Below are 17,654 nucleotides of genomic sequence, written 5' to 3'. Positions count from 1 at the left end.
ACTCAATCACATCAAAATAGCTCAAATATATTTCGAGTAAAGTTTGAACCTAAAAAATAATGTTAGATCGAGCTTGAGTAAAGTATTGAGCTCAAACTTGAGCTTCCCACTATTCAAGATCAGCTCGACTTTATGCAAATGATAATACTCTTATTATATAAGAATTTGAAAATAAAAATTAAATTAAATTGGTTAGAACTCTAATTTTAAAAATTGAAAAAGATAAGAAATAAAAATGATAAGAGTATAAAGAGTAAATATGGGAAAATAAAAGGAGTGATAAGAGAAGTGGAGAGTGATATAGATAAGATTAAAATTTAGAAAGAGGTTAACAATACTTAAGAGACAGAAGTCAAAGGTAGAAGGAATATTTTATTCCTAAGTTAATTATAATTTTTGGGACTGAAACGGAATTAACCGTGAGCAAGCTGAAATGGAAATAGCTGTGAGCCAGGCCTACCTTACTTGATAATATTCTAACATTTTTAATTTCTAAAGTACCACTAGAAGGGCCGGCAGGGCGTTTCCCATCACAAAACTTGATAACACTCATAATTAATTCCTTACGAATACGATTGCAATTTTCATTTCCTTTCTTTGCCAAATCCATAAGCCAAAGCATAATAATGAGAATTTTTACCCAGCTACTCTGCTAACTGCTAGGGTTTGGACTTTGGACTTTTGGAGTTTGACTCGGCCGCATGGTCAGAATATATCTTCTTTTTCTTTTTTTTCTTTTTCCTTTTTGATTTTCCACAGCTTTGATCTATTTCTGCTTTCCGTCACTGAATTGAAAACTTTTGAATTCTTTTCTCTTCTTTCCGTTTGATGAATGATTTTCTGCTTTCTGCTTTCAGCTTTAATTTTTCATTTGATTTGACTTCTAATTTCTGATATGCTTTCTTGATTAGCAATCTTCACTAAATTCAAATAATGCTCTCTAATTATTGTTGTTGTTAAAGCTGCTTGTGCATCGAACCCATAACTCTTCACTTTCACATTCTTCTTCTGAATTCTGCATGCAAAACTTTCTAAAATTGTGTTATAATGGAAAGCCCATCCACTAGTTAGCTACTTGTGTTCCACTGCAATATGAAAAGGTGATGAATTGTCAAGTTCCCATGGCTATCTTGTGATTCACTTGCTTTTGGTCTGTTTACTCATTCCCTCTCCTTTCTTTTTCTCCTAAAAAAAATAATTTTAGGTTTCGTATTTTTGTTGGATGCAGAAACTACTAGACTTTTGACCCATCCCTTCACCTTCTTCTGATAAGGGACAACAAGGTGAGTAAATGCATTTTTTTGTATGAAAAAAAAAAAAAAGGTTGAAAATCTTTTGGAGACTTGTAGTTAGAGTCCTTTGATGGTGCTCGTGAGTTACCTACTACTTCTGCTTTATTGGTTGGACATTTAATTAGTTTTTTCTCTGTTGCTTTGCGTATTGCAGCACATATCTGATTCTTTTGCTTCATATGTCTGTGCTCATTAACTTAATGCCATTTACTTTTATGATCTATCAGATTATATTGGCTACACTATTCAAATTCCTGTCTTTCATGCTGGAAATAAGTCAGTTTATTATAGAATTTGACTAAATTTGCCTGGATTGACAGATATAGTAACACTCAAGATATGGGATGTCTGGTTTCAACTCCCAAGGATTCTGGAGGAAATAGGCGGAGGCCAGGAAATATTGGGGAAGTTTCTGTATATGTACCAGGTTTACGAATTCCCAAGTCTGTGGATTTCTTTCAATCACTCGGTGGTCACTTGTCAAAGACATTAGTGGAACGCCTTACTGCCTTGAGAACTCGTATAGTTGTTATGGCTGGCCAAGAAGCACCTACAATTACAAGAACAAGGAGGAAAACTGCTACACAGCATGGTTTGTTGCTGGCTAACCAGGTTTCCTAATAAACAGATTGTAGTAAGCATTTTTACTGAAATTTCAGTTGAAAATATGTCTTCAGGGGGTTCAACATTGGCAGATCTTCATCAGGCTCTTGAAGACTACTTGCCTGTGCTTTTGGGATTAGTTACAGATGGTGAAACATATTATTAAATTTCACTCCCTTGAAAAGGTTTATGTGCTGTATGAGGTGGAATCTAACATTATGGTTCATTGTTGTCATTCAGGGAGTCAGCTACAATATAAAGTACAGTTTATTTGGGTAAATCAGGAGGATGATGCTGAGGTCAGACTGTGGGTTTAGGCTCTTATTGTCAACATGCCTTCTATTTTCTTTTGTTGTATATTATTGGGTCGCTCTTCTCTTTGAGGAATAAGATTTGATGCAAAGCAATTTTTTTTGGCAGGAAACAGCAATGTTTAATGCTTGGTATGAGGTGTTGTCAGTATTGCATTTGATGGCGATGTTATTGTTATCACAAGCCAACTTATTGCTTCTTCCTAGGACATCTGCTGATGGTTATCAACCAAAAGTATCAGAAGGTATGTTGTTAAGAGAAAGAGAAGAAATTTCAATGCTGATTATTCTCTTGGGCTGCTATTGCTTTTGTTTTTCATTCTCCTACTCCAGACTTTTTGTTTTTCAAGTTTAAAAGGTTGATTACTGGCAAATCTGTTGACCCTTTCTTCTTAGCTTGGATTTTCAGTCTGGTTTTGCCCTTAATCATTTTTTCCATGGGCCTAATGAGAGAGGACTGCCTTTTTCTCTCAATAAACAGAAAGCAGGCGAGCTTCTATTGATATTTTCTTGAAGGGTGCGGGGTACTTGGATTGTGCTGTCAGACATGTTCTTCCCCAGTTGCCATCTGAACTTAGGTGTACAAAGATGATATACTTGCAGTCAAACTTTCTTTAATATATTCACAATCAATTCTTGCGATAATAATTTAGTAACAATACGTTGGTCTCTACTTTGGTTGTAGGAGAAATTTGCCAGTAGACCTAGCAGAAGGAGTTCTTCGAGCACTATGTTTGCAGGCATTAGGACAGGTACTAACTTAATCTCTTGATTGATGTAGGCATGAACTGTTACGTTACTTGTGAATCAAGTTTACAAATGTGGACTTTGAGGATATCACTTGGTGAATTTGTTCTTATAATGAGTATGAATACATTTTGTGAGCAAAAATCTATTCTTTCATTATTCTTATATTCCTGTAAACACTTCATTGACAGTCTGAATATTGTTGCACAAAATCTTGTCTTATTTTTATTTGAGTCATACTTTTTAGTTTTTATAATGTGTGGCCGTGTGCGTCTAAGAATCAATCGGCATAGACCTTGCATAGGCAGTTTTTTATTGTCTCATGGTTTAATGTTATTTTTGGTGTAGGGTGTTGATATCCAACTTGGAATGGCAATTGATAGTACCAAGGCTACTCTAGCTGTGAAACGAAGGCTTGCATGTGAGATGGTAAAATACTGGCAGCAGGTATGAATGCATCTTTTGTTTTTTCATTTCTTATGTTTTGACCTTGAATTCAGCTATACTTCTTGCTTTTATCAAATTTGCTTTCAATTTTCTTTGCATACTTAGGCAAATCAATAGGTTTAGGATTACCCATTCCAGTGCCAATCTAATTCATGCAATCAGTTTACCAAAAATTCACTTAATGAATCTCCAAGGATCTAGTTCTGGAGCTACACTTGAATGACTTCTTTATCCTACTTGGTATTGAGCATCTACTAGCGTTGCCAACAAATTTTCACACTAGAAGTCCTAAGTTTTTGATCCTCTCATGTGGATGAATGAATGGGTTTGGGTCCGCTTGGCCCAATCTGTATTCCAACATCATATATTGTTGTTTGTGTGTAGGCCTTGTATTATACTCTACTTCAAGTGTAGTATAAATGTGATTAAGGGTCTCCTAATAACCACATCTCACTCACAACTTTTGCCACTTAATGACTTTTCTCATGGCATTTTTTTTTATCATAGTTCGGTAACGAAGTTTTTGAAATTTTACTTATTCAGCAGAAGAAAACTGTGGTTTGTCTTCATTCTTCTCTAAGCCTTTCCTGAATCATTCATCTTGTCTCAATGTATTCATAAAAGTGTAGTTAGTGATTTTCAAACGTATACTGATATTTTTTGCCATTTCTTAACAGGCTCAAGATAATATTATGAATCTTCCACTATCAAATGGATGGGGTGAAAAGCATCGGCTTTTTATAAAATGGAAATACATTGAAGCTAAGGTACTTAACCTTTATTTTCTTTCTCTATTTTTTTAGTCATGAGAATTAAAGCATGGTTATGTTACTCTCCTAATGATTCTTAAACTCAAATATTGGTTTATGGTATTTGAAGAAATAATAAACAATATGTACTTGATGTAGCAATTTCAATTAAAGGGATATTTACTGGACTTTCTAGCTGCATGAACTATGTTATGATAGTAATCAGTTATGATAGTATCTCTAGGATTTATTGTATCATATCTTTGACTTTCTTTATTTGTATATCTAGTTACTAGTATAAATAGGTCATGTAACATAATGCATAGATGCAAGGAAATATTTTTAAGAATTCTTTTCTCTTTTCTCTCTCTTTTCCTCTTCTTTTTTACGGCTGTAATAGCAAAAACAGTAAGTTGTAACAGAAGCAGCCTTGTTTCTTCTTCTTCTTCTTCTTCTTCTTCTTCTTCCTCTCTCTCTCTCTCTCACTCTCGATTTTACATGGTATCAGAGCCAACCGAGTCTCACCGCCCCTTACATTATAAAGCCCAGCCTGTGTCAACCCTTCAACCAAAAAAGGGCCACCGGAAGCCATGCGAGTGGGCCACATGCTCCATCCTATTTTTCCTACCCTACTCCCATGCGCCGACACGTGAGGGTGTGTGGGCCACCCCTCCAGCCACTGCTTTCCTCCATGAATCTTCCTGTCGTCCATCCATCTACGGTGGTGCTGTCCCCATACTTATTCAACCTCGATTTCTATTTTTAATTAATTTTCTCTCTCCCTTGCTATGGATACTGTGATCTCTTTGGAGGCAATCTAATATCATGGAAGAGTAAGAAACAAGATACAGCGAGATCTAATGCAGAAGCTGAATATCGGGCTATGACTCTAGTTGCTTGTGAGCTAATTTAGTTAAAACAATTACTTCAAGAGTTGGAACAAGAAACTGTCAGCCCAATGAAGTTAATATGTGATAACCAAGCAGCATTGCATATTGCCTCGAATCCAGTGTTTTATGAAAGAACCAAACATGGAGATTGATTGCCATTTTATAAAGCAAAAGATTGAGTCTGGATTTATCTCTTACAAATGATCAGTTAGCAGATGTTTTAACTAAAGCTCTTAAAAACCCTTGCATCGAATATACATGTAACAAGCTAGGAGCCTATGATTTGTATGCTCCAGCTTGAGGGGGAGCGTTGTGATAGTAAATTGTTATGATAGTATCTCTAGGATCTATTGTATCATATCTTTGAATTTCCTTATTTGTATATCTAGTTACTAGTGTAAATAGGTTATGTAACATAATGTATAGATGCAAGGAAATATTTTTCAGAATTCTTCTCTCTTTTCCTCTACTTTCTCATGGCTGTTACAGCCTAACAGTAAGCTGTAACCGAAGCAGCCTTGTTTCTTCTTCTTCTTTCTTCCTCTCTCTCACACTCGATTTCACAAACTATATTTCTCTTCTAGATAAGAAAGAGATTAGCCAACAAATTAGACAAGGGCATCAGCATGATGAATAAAGAGTGAGTGGCACATTATTATGGGAGAACTGTGATGGACAGATTTTGGACTGCATTAAGGCTTAGTTTAGCAATGCTTCTAAGAAGCACTTTTGGGACAAAAAACGCTTTTGAGGAAAGCTAAAATTTTCTGCTTTTGGAAAAGCGCTTTTGGGACAATTTTGGGCTTTTGAAAAGAACTTTTTCTCTTAAAAGCGTCTTGTTTAGGAATGCTTTTATCTTAAAAGTGCTTTTTGTCCCAAAAATGCTTCTTAGAAGCATTGCCAAAGTGGCCCTAAGTGACTGTGAAAGAGGAAAAGTGAGGAACATGGAAATTGAAACAAATGACAAGTAGGAAAAAATGCCATTTTGGGGTGCAATAGTAGCAGTAGTGTTTAGTGGGAAGAAAGAAAGAAACATCCATACACTGCCATTTGGTTTGCATAGTTTGAGCCAAATTTTCATTAACTGAGCATGTATATTTGAATAATTCTTTATTATTTTCTTTTGGCTGAGTGGTATGCCTCTACAATTTTGTTTTGTATTCAAGACCCAATAATAACATCATTTTTAACCTTGCAGAATTATTTCACAACTAATATAGTAAAACGAAAAATCTTAACCCTCTACCAGGGATGATGAATTTCTGCTCCTTTTTCTCTTTTAAGACCCTATAGCTAGCTGTATAGGGATTCTTGGATGCTACACCTTTGAGTAAACATAACTATTAACTTTGTATTTCTACTGCACAAGACATTCTCAGGCATGGTGCCTATATCTGTATGATGACTTGTTTCTGTAGAAGGGATTGGTCATGTCAACTTTGGGTCTTATCTATTAGCTATTAGGATTGTACCTAAATAGTTCAAATTTATTCTTTCTGAGATCAAATTTCTTTTATGATGTTACTTCTGTATCACAATAATAAAATGAGGCGTACATTTTACTTTGGGGACGCTTATCCTGATGATGAGTAGGGTTCTTCTGTCTTTCTAAATTTCGATGTGAAATGAGCTTTTGAGTTTGAAATATGGTTATTGTGTGCAAACTTTACGTTGGCATTTAGGAAGTAATTCAATAGAAACTGAAAATTTCAAAATTTTATCTACTTTAATTGAATTCTACCGAGGAGTAAAATTATGTAAAGATTCTGAAATTCGACTCTAGGAAAAGTATCACTATTTTGTTATGCTTACTGTGCGCTTACCATCTGAAATATTTGAAATGTGTAATGCTTTATGTAGATGCAAAGGCTGATGTCTCAATAATGCAATTTATGAATCTTTTACCTAATTGACGTAAATCTCTCTTTCCTTAAAGTAGAATTCTTTTTTCTTTTTTCCTTTGAAGAACTGACAGTGACAATCTTAATGAGCCTACTTCAGATTCAGCTACTAACTATAAGATAAATGGAATGAATTTTGAAAACTTTTTCTCTTCTTTTTTACTTGGATTTCAGCCAGTCAAGGAGCCATAGATGGATTATACATGCAAAATCTCTTTTGTTCACTTCTATTTTTGTAGGTTTGTGCTGACCTTTCTGTATGAAACCATCTTGTTAGACAGTAATGATGCACGCAACATGTTTTTTTTTCTACTAATATATGATGCTAGTAATTATGACTCTCTTGAGGTTTCATTTCCTGGCTTGCGGTAGTTATTTAATTATATTTGTTGATTTATACAAACACAGGCTGCAGCATATTATTATCATGGTTTGATTCTTGATGAGGGAAATACAGAGAAATCTCATGGTATGGCTGTAGCTGCTTTGCAAGCTGCTGATGAATATTTCAAAGAAAGTAAAAGGGCTTGTGAGGTATTTAATGCAGCTCATCCTTTATCCAGGTAACTTATATTGGATCATCTCTGGATTTACATTTTTTCTTCCATTCACCCTTTAGCTTTTGGATTGCTAATTGGCTTTTTGCGGTCTGACATTTATCCACTATCAGCGTGTTTGGTTCACGTAATAGAATGGATTAGTGGTATAAAATAGTTATTATCAATTTTGGTTCATCCAAACAAGACATTGTCGGAGTATTATATTAATTTTATGTTCGGTTAGTTCAATGACTAGGGTTTTAGTGAATTTAAAAGACTAATGTTATGGCCATGGGTTATGGATTGAGTCACTGGATAATTCACAAGAAAACCTATTTTGATTGATAAAGCCCTATCCTTGTAGCATTTCCTACCTTGTGAAGAATTGAACTGTTGAAGGGAGTTCCTAACCTTGGAACTCGTCAAAGGAAGTTCCTAACCTTAGACTCGTCAGGAAGGGAAGATCTTAAACTTCTATAAATTGGAATAATTTTCTGTCTTATTTTATTACTAAGACTTGCCCCCTTAAATAGTGGTTACATAGAGTTTTATTCTTGTTAAGAAATTAAAATTAACTTTTAGAATAAGAAACTATAATTTAGGACTTTTAATTGCTATAAAACACTTGCTAAATTAATTATTCTAATTAGGAATATTATTAAAACAAACTTATTTGTCTTCTGTCCATTTTTGGTGCCTTTGACTTCCTTGTCTTGCCCAGAAAGGCAACCGTAACAAATAATTTATCCTTGCATAAAAGCAATCATAATTTCTTGTAGAATGATACTAGTAAATTATAATAATATTTCATAAAATTGCATTTTGTTTCTGTATTTTTTTCAAAAGAAATTTTCTTCTCCATTTTCGTTTTTTGCTTCTCTCTCTCTTTTTTTTTTTTTTTTCACTTCCAGAAACCAAATCATGGTGTGGGGGCACTGGCACCCCTACCACTAGATTGTTTTGTGCTCTAGACTAGTACTTCTGGCATCCTTTTTGTCACTTTAACCTAAAAATCTCATCCTTTGGAGGTGTTGGTGGTGCCAATGAAAATTTTTGGTGAAAATTCTCTCAGAAGACATTTGGTTCAAGTAATCTCACATTCCGAGGGTAGTATAAGATTTCAGAATGATATTCTTTCATTTAGATTTCGAAGGTTACCTTGATCCAATAATCGTAAAATTCCAATAGTATTAAGATCCCAAAATATAGGAGGTAATCTCAATACTACACCTCTTCCTTGGTAATCTATATTACTTTCGTAACCTGAGATTTTTTACAATTTTACCTTCATTTTTAATGACTTTAATTCATTTGACTTAAACGAAAACAAAGTAATAATAAAAACTAATGAACCAAATTGTCTGGTCCTTTAATATATTTTTCAAGTAACATTTCAATTATATATATTTATTATTAGTTGAGAAGAATTAATATTTTGTGCATTATGTTACATTTTGTCTATTACATTCCAATTGAAATGCTTCTTTTATAACAATTTTATCATTTGCTTTATCATTTCGACTAAATTTTACCTCAAATTATAACAAATAACTTGTTTTAATAAAATATATATTTTAATTCTCTTTCCTCATCACTTTAGTCAAAAGAGAAGCCTGGCTACTTATTATTTTCCTTCAATTCCAATTGATATGAAATTAATTTACCCCATAAATACTTTCATTTATCAATAAAATAAAATACTATAATCTTCTACTTTTGTGTAGTAGAAAATATAAAAAAATGCAAATTCTATGAGGAGAATTTAGTAAAATGTGTTTTAGTAATTTTTACATTCTGTCTATTGAATAACTAAATTTTACATTTTAGTCAAATGAACCAAATAAGGTAATATAACATACCCTGTAATGTGCTATGTAATTTATATTCCTATAATCCTATTATCAGAGGTAACTTACATTACATGAACCAAACGCCATAATTTTATTATATATGTGAGGATAAAACATCCATACTCTATGTTTTCTGTCCTCCATGATAAATCTGCATAATTTATTCTTCAGCTTTTCTGAATTTTTTGAAGCCTCTAACTATGTTCTTAGGTCATCCCACTTAGGTAATCTTAGGCTTGTGAACTCCTATGGTTGTTTTGGTGGCCAAGGGCTGTTCACCAATAAAACCCACATGGGTTTGAACCTTGGGGGAGCAAGTGGTAGGCTTTTATTTGGGCAGTCTGTGTGTGGTGTGGGTATGTCCTTACCATGGGTGTGTGAGTACTAACCCTTTAATTGTACATTACCAAAAAAAAAAAGGTAATCTTAGGCTTGTAAGAACATGAAATGAATAAAAAGGTTGCTATGCAACTACAATCCTATCGTCTATGTAGGGGTTAAAAGTTCATGCTCATTCCTGGCCATTCTAAGCCCTATAATGTTGCTGCTGCTCGTTAGTAGTTATTGAGTTGGTCATAAAAAAAACCCATTAAAAGTCTTCCCTTCTCATTATTAATACTTAATGTTTTACCTGCTCCTACAATTGGCACAAAAATACCATATTAGGTGCTATAATTGTATATTGTTGCCATGAACTATTCTTGATGTCAATGAACAAAGTTTTGGGGTGATGAGATTAGAAATAACGGAGAAAGGAGAAACAAAGAGGAAAATCAAGGGCTAAGGTGAAGGAAGAAATATAGGAAACTAAGGAAAAATTGAGAGGGAGAGAATTCTGAAGTCATCATTATACCATTGACCTATGTAAATATTTAAGTATTTGCAGCATTAAATATTTATTTAATATTGATATCCGTTTTTAAGCATAACACTATCCTTTAATTGGACCAGATGGTTCTATTAGTTGGAGAGGGAATTGAGACCCCATTTGTTCAACTAGTGTCATGAGGCTAGAACTTTAGTTTAGCAAACCGCGCGGTTATAGGTGATTTCTTTACTTTAAATCCGCCTAAGTCAATCTTACTCTTGAAAATGAGAATTCAAAAAGGCTAAAGCACCGAGATAAAGTAGAAGCAACTCGGAAAGACAAAAGGATTTAAATCAAATAAAAAAAAGCACAAGAAATAATAGCACACCAAGTATTTGAGTAAATTCTCTCAAATATTCTTTTAACTTTGAATGATATACAAGGGATGAAGTGATTAAAAATGAGGGGAAAAACTCTATTTATAGTTGAGTTCCCTCAGATCCAATGGTGTAGATTGAATTACATCAATGACTGATATTACTGCTTATCTATAAGATGAGAGTCTTAAGAGATTTAAACTCTATACAGTTTTATCTCTTAGGATTTACATTAACCATGGTAACTCTAGTTTTACTGGAGTGTTTCACTAGGCCACCAAGGCTTCAAGTAGATGGGCTTCACCATGTGTTCCACGAATTGGACCAGTTCAAGTGGATCAATTGAACCCAATTTAATTAATTCACCGTCATGAGATGCTCTGTGTGCACTCGTCACTGGCTTTGATGCGCGGCCTGTGACACTAGACTTAAGGTTTTTTTCCTAATAGTTTATAAGATGCAAAGCAACAATCTCGTTACCAAGAGTCATTTTCATTACTTGAGTGCCTATAGTAAGACAAGGAAAAGAGCAAAAGGCTTTAAGAAAAATATTCATCTGACAAATGGGGGCCCAGCTCCCCAGTGAGGTATTTTATTATCTACAATAGAGCGATGCAAAAGAGTACCTTATTAGTAGCAAAGTCTGTTAGTCCCTTGATGCACATCTTGTAGTAAATTTAAAATCCATATAATTCACAACACTTTCCTCTTTAATCCCAGCACATTTGGTAACGAATTTCCCTGGATCAACAAGAGAAGTGTCATGTGGGAGAATTAAATCAGTCAGAATTTGGGGCTAGTTACTTAATGGGAAATGATCAAAACAGAAACCACTAATTTCAAATCACAAGCATCAACTAATTCCCCCCAATAGACCTTTGAATAGATAGCACACTGTGCAAACAAGTTATCCACATCTTGTAGGTGCACTTTCTTTTTTCTTTTACATATCCAACATCATCCTCTTATCCATTAATATGGTTCTTGCCTCACTGGTGTGTCCTTTCAAAAGTAATCTTCCTCTGATAATCAAAGTTCCAATATTTCATTCCTCAATGCCCTGCTTCAGAAGTTAAGCTTGTTCTGGATCATGTGAAATTGTGTGATCTTTGGTATTGCTTGGAAAACACTTAATTGAATAACCACTAACCGGTTAGAACTGGTAGCTACCAGCTTTCTCTTCTCCAAAAAACAGAAGCTGTTCAAAACATTATTTGCAAAAAGTTTGAGTTTTGGGGAGCTATAAAAGTGGAAGCTATATTGGTGCTTTAAACGAAAGCTGTAGTGAAAAATTTATAGACATTCAATAAGATTTTTAAGTTGAAAAATTTTCTTGGTCGTATCACATAAAGTCAATTTGATGACATTGTTTGGTAGCTCTACCCTAATTATTATTCTTGTTGCCCTGGTTGGGCCAATTAGGCTCAAGGACTGTTGGTATTGAAGGCAAAAATTTCTTATTCTTAGCAGTGCTCCCATCCTTGAGTTCTAAATTGAGATTGCCCTTCTCAGCGGTGATACTATTCATAAATTCTAACAATGAGATGCCCTTGGATTGACCATAATTAGAGGCGGCAAAATGAGCCCCAAAAAATAGACCCTAACAGGCCTGTACCTAGAAAAGCTCGAACCCGAACTTGAAAAGCCTCAAACCCCAAAAAATTAAACCCAAATTTAACACTAAAAATAAAACAATTATATATTTTATATATAATAAAATAGTAATTTTTGTGGAAATGAGATTACCACTGTCACACATAAGCAAAAAAGCTTTATGTTCTCTTATTGCTTTTTATTTGCATTATTTATTTTAGCTTTTGGTTCGTTTTCATTTGCATTATTTTAGCTTAAGATTCTTGTAACATAAATTTACATTGGATCATTTAATTCTTAGCTTAGATGATTCAAATATAAGAAATATTTATACGTTGACAAGCAACATCTCTTACCCCAACTATTGGTAAAAGAAGACAAATTACAATTATACATTTTACAATTCTAACTACAATTAGAAATTCCAAATTATATGTAAATATTAAAATACAAAAAATACATCAAATAGGTTTTTAATGGAAATGATAAAAATAGAACAACATAATCTTGATTAATATATAAAATATTCAATTCATTTGTGGACTGTCAAAAAACAAATCAATAATGAAAATTGATTAAAATATATTTTAAATTTATCGTGAATGGCAATCCATTTAATAAAAAACATAATATGAAAAATTTCTAGTAAATTGTTATTAAATCCATAGAATTATCTTTTTTTTATTATTTGTTTTATCATAAGTAGCACCAAAGAGATATATGTAGAGTTTGCTAAAATTTATGCGTTTTTATTATTTCTTTTATCATAAGTAGCACCAAAGAGATATAAGTAGAGTTTGCTAAAATTTATGCGTTTCTATGATATAATTATAAAACTATCATGAATGTTTAAATTGTTAAAATATTTACTTTTAAAGTTTTTAAATATTAGTGCATATTATCTAATTTAATTTAGTAATTATTTTATCAATATACCTTTTTGTTATCCAATGAAAAATAGTTCTTAAACTTTTATTATTTGGGATAATAGTTTTAATAAAATATAATTAAAAATATTGTATCACAAGTTCCAACAAAAGTTTACTTAAAAATAATGATAAATTAATAATTTATATTGAGATGTAAACATTTGAATTATAATGCAGAACAAACCTGAGCCTAAACCTAAGCCTGAATCTAAAAAAATCCCAGACTCAAAATGCCTGAACTCAAAAAAAAAACATGATCCTGAAAAGTCCAAACCTAGAAAAGCTTGAACTCGACCTGAAAAATTCCAAACCTAAAAAGACCTGAATCGAAATAACTCAATCTAAACCCGTTGGAATCGGCTTGATTGCTACCTCTAACCATAGCTATCAAACTATAAAGAAATGATATGTTGGGAAAAATTCCTAAGTCATCTCTTAGCAAGGAAGCACTTTTGCAGCTTCATTTAAATAACATAAAATTTGAAAATACATTTATTTGTTTGTGTAAAAATAAAGAAAAAATTCAAAAGTTCTATGAAATTTCAAAAGGAAGTTAAGCAACTTAAACTTTTTATTCAAAATTCACCTAAAGGTGTAGTTTCTCAAAATTTCTGAAAACCCTTTTATTTAATTTACATGGTCCCGTTATACAATAAAAACTTAAACCACATAATATCATTTTAATAACTTTAATATATTTTTTTAAAATCTAATGGTACCCTTATTGCATATTTTTCCATAATGGATGTATTTTTATTTTAAATACTATTAATTTTATAATTATTTTTATCTCATGAAATTCATATTTGCTAATGTAATTTATCTAAACAAAATAATTAAAAATACTAGCATTTGAAATGATACATAAAATATTTTACTTTCAAATTTCTTCAAGATATTAAAATTCTCCATCCCATGACATTGTAAAAGCTTTTACATCCTTCTTGTTATTTTTTGTCCATGATTAAACCTACTAGCTTTATGACAAGGATCCTCCTAAACTGCACTTAGTGTCATCATAAATTTTCCCATAGAACCAATTAGTTACATTATTGGCGAACCTAGTAGTTTCTTCCTAGTAAATCATATATTTTGGTTGGTCAAATGACATCACTGAAACAATTCATTGATTGTTTCTGGCTGATCTTTGAATTCACTAGCTTGGCTTTCCTTGAAAAAGTTTTTGGTCAGGCTTTTGTGAATTGGGCACGCTAGAATTATCGTATCTAGGTATCCTACCACTCCATATGAAGCTATGAGCCAAAGACTTGGCCTTGGTAATTCTTACTCTTCCTAAGATTGGTAGCACAAGCTAATCTCTTTAGTTGTCATCACAATCTTTTTATTATAAAAGAAATAATTATATAAAATGATGCATAAACTGCTACGTTCAGTAGTCTTACTAGATTATGACTTTACACTAATATCTGATGCCAGTTAATGCTTTGGTATAAAAAAATTGGCTAAAGTAATATAACAAAAGAGCTTCTATACTTAAATCAATTTGTCTAGGTAAGTTCCTATACTTTTGTTACACTCGAATAAACCCTTTTACCTTTTAATTGTGCCTAAATAAACCTGTAACCTTTAATTTGCACTTGAATAAAACCTTAAATTAATCAAAATTTCATTTCAAATATGGGCTTATCTGGATACAAATCAAAGAATAAGGGTTTATTTGGATACAAATTAAAATATAAGGCTTTAAGAAAACTGAAACAGTTTATTGGCTCTTTTAATATTTTAGCCTTTAAAATTTTGAAAATTAGTGGATGCCTTAGTCAACTTGGTAATGGAACTCTTATCATATTCCTTCTTTGGACTCATTTTTTAACATTCAAAGACAAATATCTCCCATCCTCTCATCTTATAATAAATTATTTCAATAACGAGGATTTATCAGATAACATCTTTAGTGTGCGATTCATTGATTTCAAGTTGCGCCTAAATGTACTTCATCTAGATTTCATGTCTAAAGTCATTACGCTGTGCATTTTGGAGTACAACTCTGTGCTGGGCCTTCTGAGGTTTGGCTGAAGTGGGTTGCCTCGTGCTTAGAATATTTGTTTAATTGACAGCATGATGGTGTTATGAGATAATAAGATTTATTGGTTCATTTTCGTTGGAATCAAGTACAAATAGTTAATTTAAATTTCCCAATAATGATAGACTAGAGATGTATGTTTATTTTGCTGCGTAGGTGGGACTTGAGATGGTAAAATAATGTTCCAACATAATTTCCATAATTCAAATACGCTTGCTCTGTTTGGCTTGGATCTCTATTTTTGCTTTTAACTGGCAAAGTTGGCATTTTCTTTTTAATAATTGTTGGTGCAGAAACCCACCTCTTTGGGGAACCATGAAGTATCTATCCGAGAAAATTCCGAAAGACACTTCTAGCAAGGTGCGGATAAACCGTGATCTCTACTCTTATGAAAAGTAAGTCTTATGGTTTCTAATTACAAATTCGGGGGCAAATAGTTTTGCATAATAAGCCAAATACAATAACCTGGGCAATGGTAATGTTTTTAGAATCATGGAGACGGCTCCAACTTTGCCAGATTTTGCTCTAGCATTGAAACCTGATGAATATCAGCTACCTCCAGCGGATCCCTCCTGGAATGAGAATGTACAGTTGAGCCATATTGGCATTAACCAGGTTAACCACGATAAAAGATAATAGGTGATAAATCGTAAATTTGTATCAAAGAGATACAGATGCGGATGCAAGAGCCGTTCAGTTCATTCACAAACGATGATATTCATGTTAAGATAAGGTGAATTGAAGGTGGACTTCACCAACTGTGATTGTTTGTGTGATAGATGAGGTACATCCACTTGTAGCTTTTCTTTTTCTTATTGTTGCATTGCTTCAAAATATCTTTTTTTCCCCATAAATAAAATATATGCTGTGATGTTATAAGGCCTTCATGAAGCACATATTGCGTGTAAATTGTTTGATCGCAAAAGTGCAATTGTTCTATCGTTTCTTTATATTCCCTTTCCTTTTTCTTTTTCTTTTTTGATTATTTTTTCCTTTTTTATTTTTTTACTTCAATGTTATGTAATATTTATTGTCGTTAATTATACCATTAATCTTGTATTATACAATCTCTTCAATTTGAGTACCTAAAGAATTAAGCACTAAATTTCCGTTAAACAAAGTATTAGAAGTATATAAAGTTGTTGTATTATGCACCCGTATTAGAAGTTTGCCTAAGGAATCTATACAAGACAACAATCCAATTTCCTTCATTATTACTATTAAAGGGTAAATGTGGATAGAGGGTCAATTGCTAAAGGAAAAGGGCCCAAAATGTCTCTACCTCGAGTAGCAAAATTGGAGGGTTAATTGGCTGGAGAAGGATGAGAGTTTCTGGCAGGGCTCACACTTCATGACTAGATATAGTGCGTCTTTTTGAGGAGTAGGTCAATAATAACATTAGCGCAGGACCTCCTTTTGGGCAAATGTTCTCACTCCCGAGTGATGACCGTATATCTGTCTATTAATATATATCTAAGAGGTTAATATTAGCCAGTATAAGATGAATTGACATTATAATGTGGTTCCATCAAAACAAATTTGATTGTTGGGATCATCCAAGTATCTTCATTTTCGATGTTAAAACTTTGTTGAGTTCTTGTATAACAGGGTCGCTCCTTGTATGCTAGCAATATCTTCCCTTGTTGTATCTTGATGGATGAGGGAAATTGTTGCAACTTAATCATTTTCATTTTTTCCATGTAATGACTCGAAAATTTCTCCGAAATTTGGAAATTTGAGTCATTCCTTGAAGTAAAACTAAGATGTATTCTTAGAATAGTTTTTGAGTTTTTCCGAAATTTAGAAATTTGAGTCATTCCGTGAAGTAAAACTAAGATGTATTCTTGGAAAAGTTTTTGGGTTATTCTTATAACTTAGTATAATTTAATTTCAAGGTTAAATTTCTTTCAATTAGATAGAATTAAAGAGTTAGGGATTTGAGGCATAGATTATTTTTTAAGAAAATCAAAATGGAAGGGTTAAACGTCTTAGGACTAGAATTATGATTAGCATTCATGGGAGGGTTTATTAAGTAGTTTGACCAATGTGCCATTAGAAGAAAAATCCCAATTTGTTATTTTGAATAGGAGGGAATGATTTATGAGGCTCTCATTTTCACGAGAGCTTACGACAAATATGACGATCAAATTCTCTCAATTTTCTTTCATCTTTTCTTCTTCAATTCTTAATCCAATTTCGTTTATTCAAGTTTGGCAAGTAAGATTTCAACTAAATCTTTCAACATTCAATTGCTTTAATTAATTTCTCTATTTGTTCGCATTCTCATTAATCTTATCTAATGTAGGGAGAGAACTTTGATTCTTGAGTTCCTTGATTTCTTTAGATGAGAAATTGAGTGATTTTATGTTATAGATTAGTATTAATATAGTAGAAGTCAACTAATGAGATTAGAGTAGAATTCGTGAAAGGTTGGGTTGAGTTCTAGAATGAGAAAGCGGAGTTGATATTTGTGAGATTATTGATAGATTTTAGATGAGAGATTTAGTGATTTTGAGTTGTGAATAATTACTAAAACATTAGATTTTAGAATTTATAAGTTTATATACGAGTTTG

At 32.7% G+C, this 17,654-nt stretch overlaps 1 protein-coding gene across 3 annotated transcripts; it reads left to right on the top strand.

Moving 5' to 3' along the window:
• The first annotated feature begins 387 nt into the window (after window positions 1-387).
• LOC108475991 (uncharacterized) lies at window positions 388-16,200 on the top strand. 3 transcript variants are annotated; one of them, XM_017778023.2, is made up of 13 exons: window positions 390-704; window positions 1,229-1,283; window positions 1,613-1,884; window positions 1,970-2,044; window positions 2,136-2,194; window positions 2,316-2,451; window positions 2,688-2,784; window positions 2,892-2,958; window positions 3,302-3,400; window positions 4,078-4,167; window positions 7,349-7,503; window positions 15,374-15,475; window positions 15,569-16,200. In XM_017778023.2, the coding sequence occupies exons 3-13, from the start codon at window positions 1,632-1,634 to the stop codon at window positions 15,714-15,716; spliced, it is 1,281 nt and encodes a 426-aa protein (XP_017633512.1). In that variant the 5' UTR covers window positions 390-704; window positions 1,229-1,283; window positions 1,613-1,631; the 3' UTR covers window positions 15,717-16,200. The 3 variants fall into 3 exon arrangements, with proteins under 3 accessions (XP_052881703.1, XP_017633512.1, XP_017633513.1); XM_017778024.2 differs by lacking the exon at window positions 390-704 and adding an exon at window positions 729-1,100; XM_053025743.1 differs by lacking the exon at window positions 1,229-1,283 and having other exon boundaries at window positions 388-704.
• The last annotated feature ends 1,454 nt before the right edge of the window (window positions 16,201-17,654 follow it).

Source organism: Gossypium arboreum, chromosome 3 (assembly GCF_025698485.1).
Source record: "Gossypium arboreum isolate Shixiya-1 chromosome 3, ASM2569848v2, whole genome shotgun sequence".
NCBI classification, from domain to species: Eukaryota; Viridiplantae; Streptophyta; class Magnoliopsida; order Malvales; family Malvaceae; genus Gossypium; species Gossypium arboreum.
This window is presented reverse-complemented; position numbering and strand designations above follow the sequence as displayed.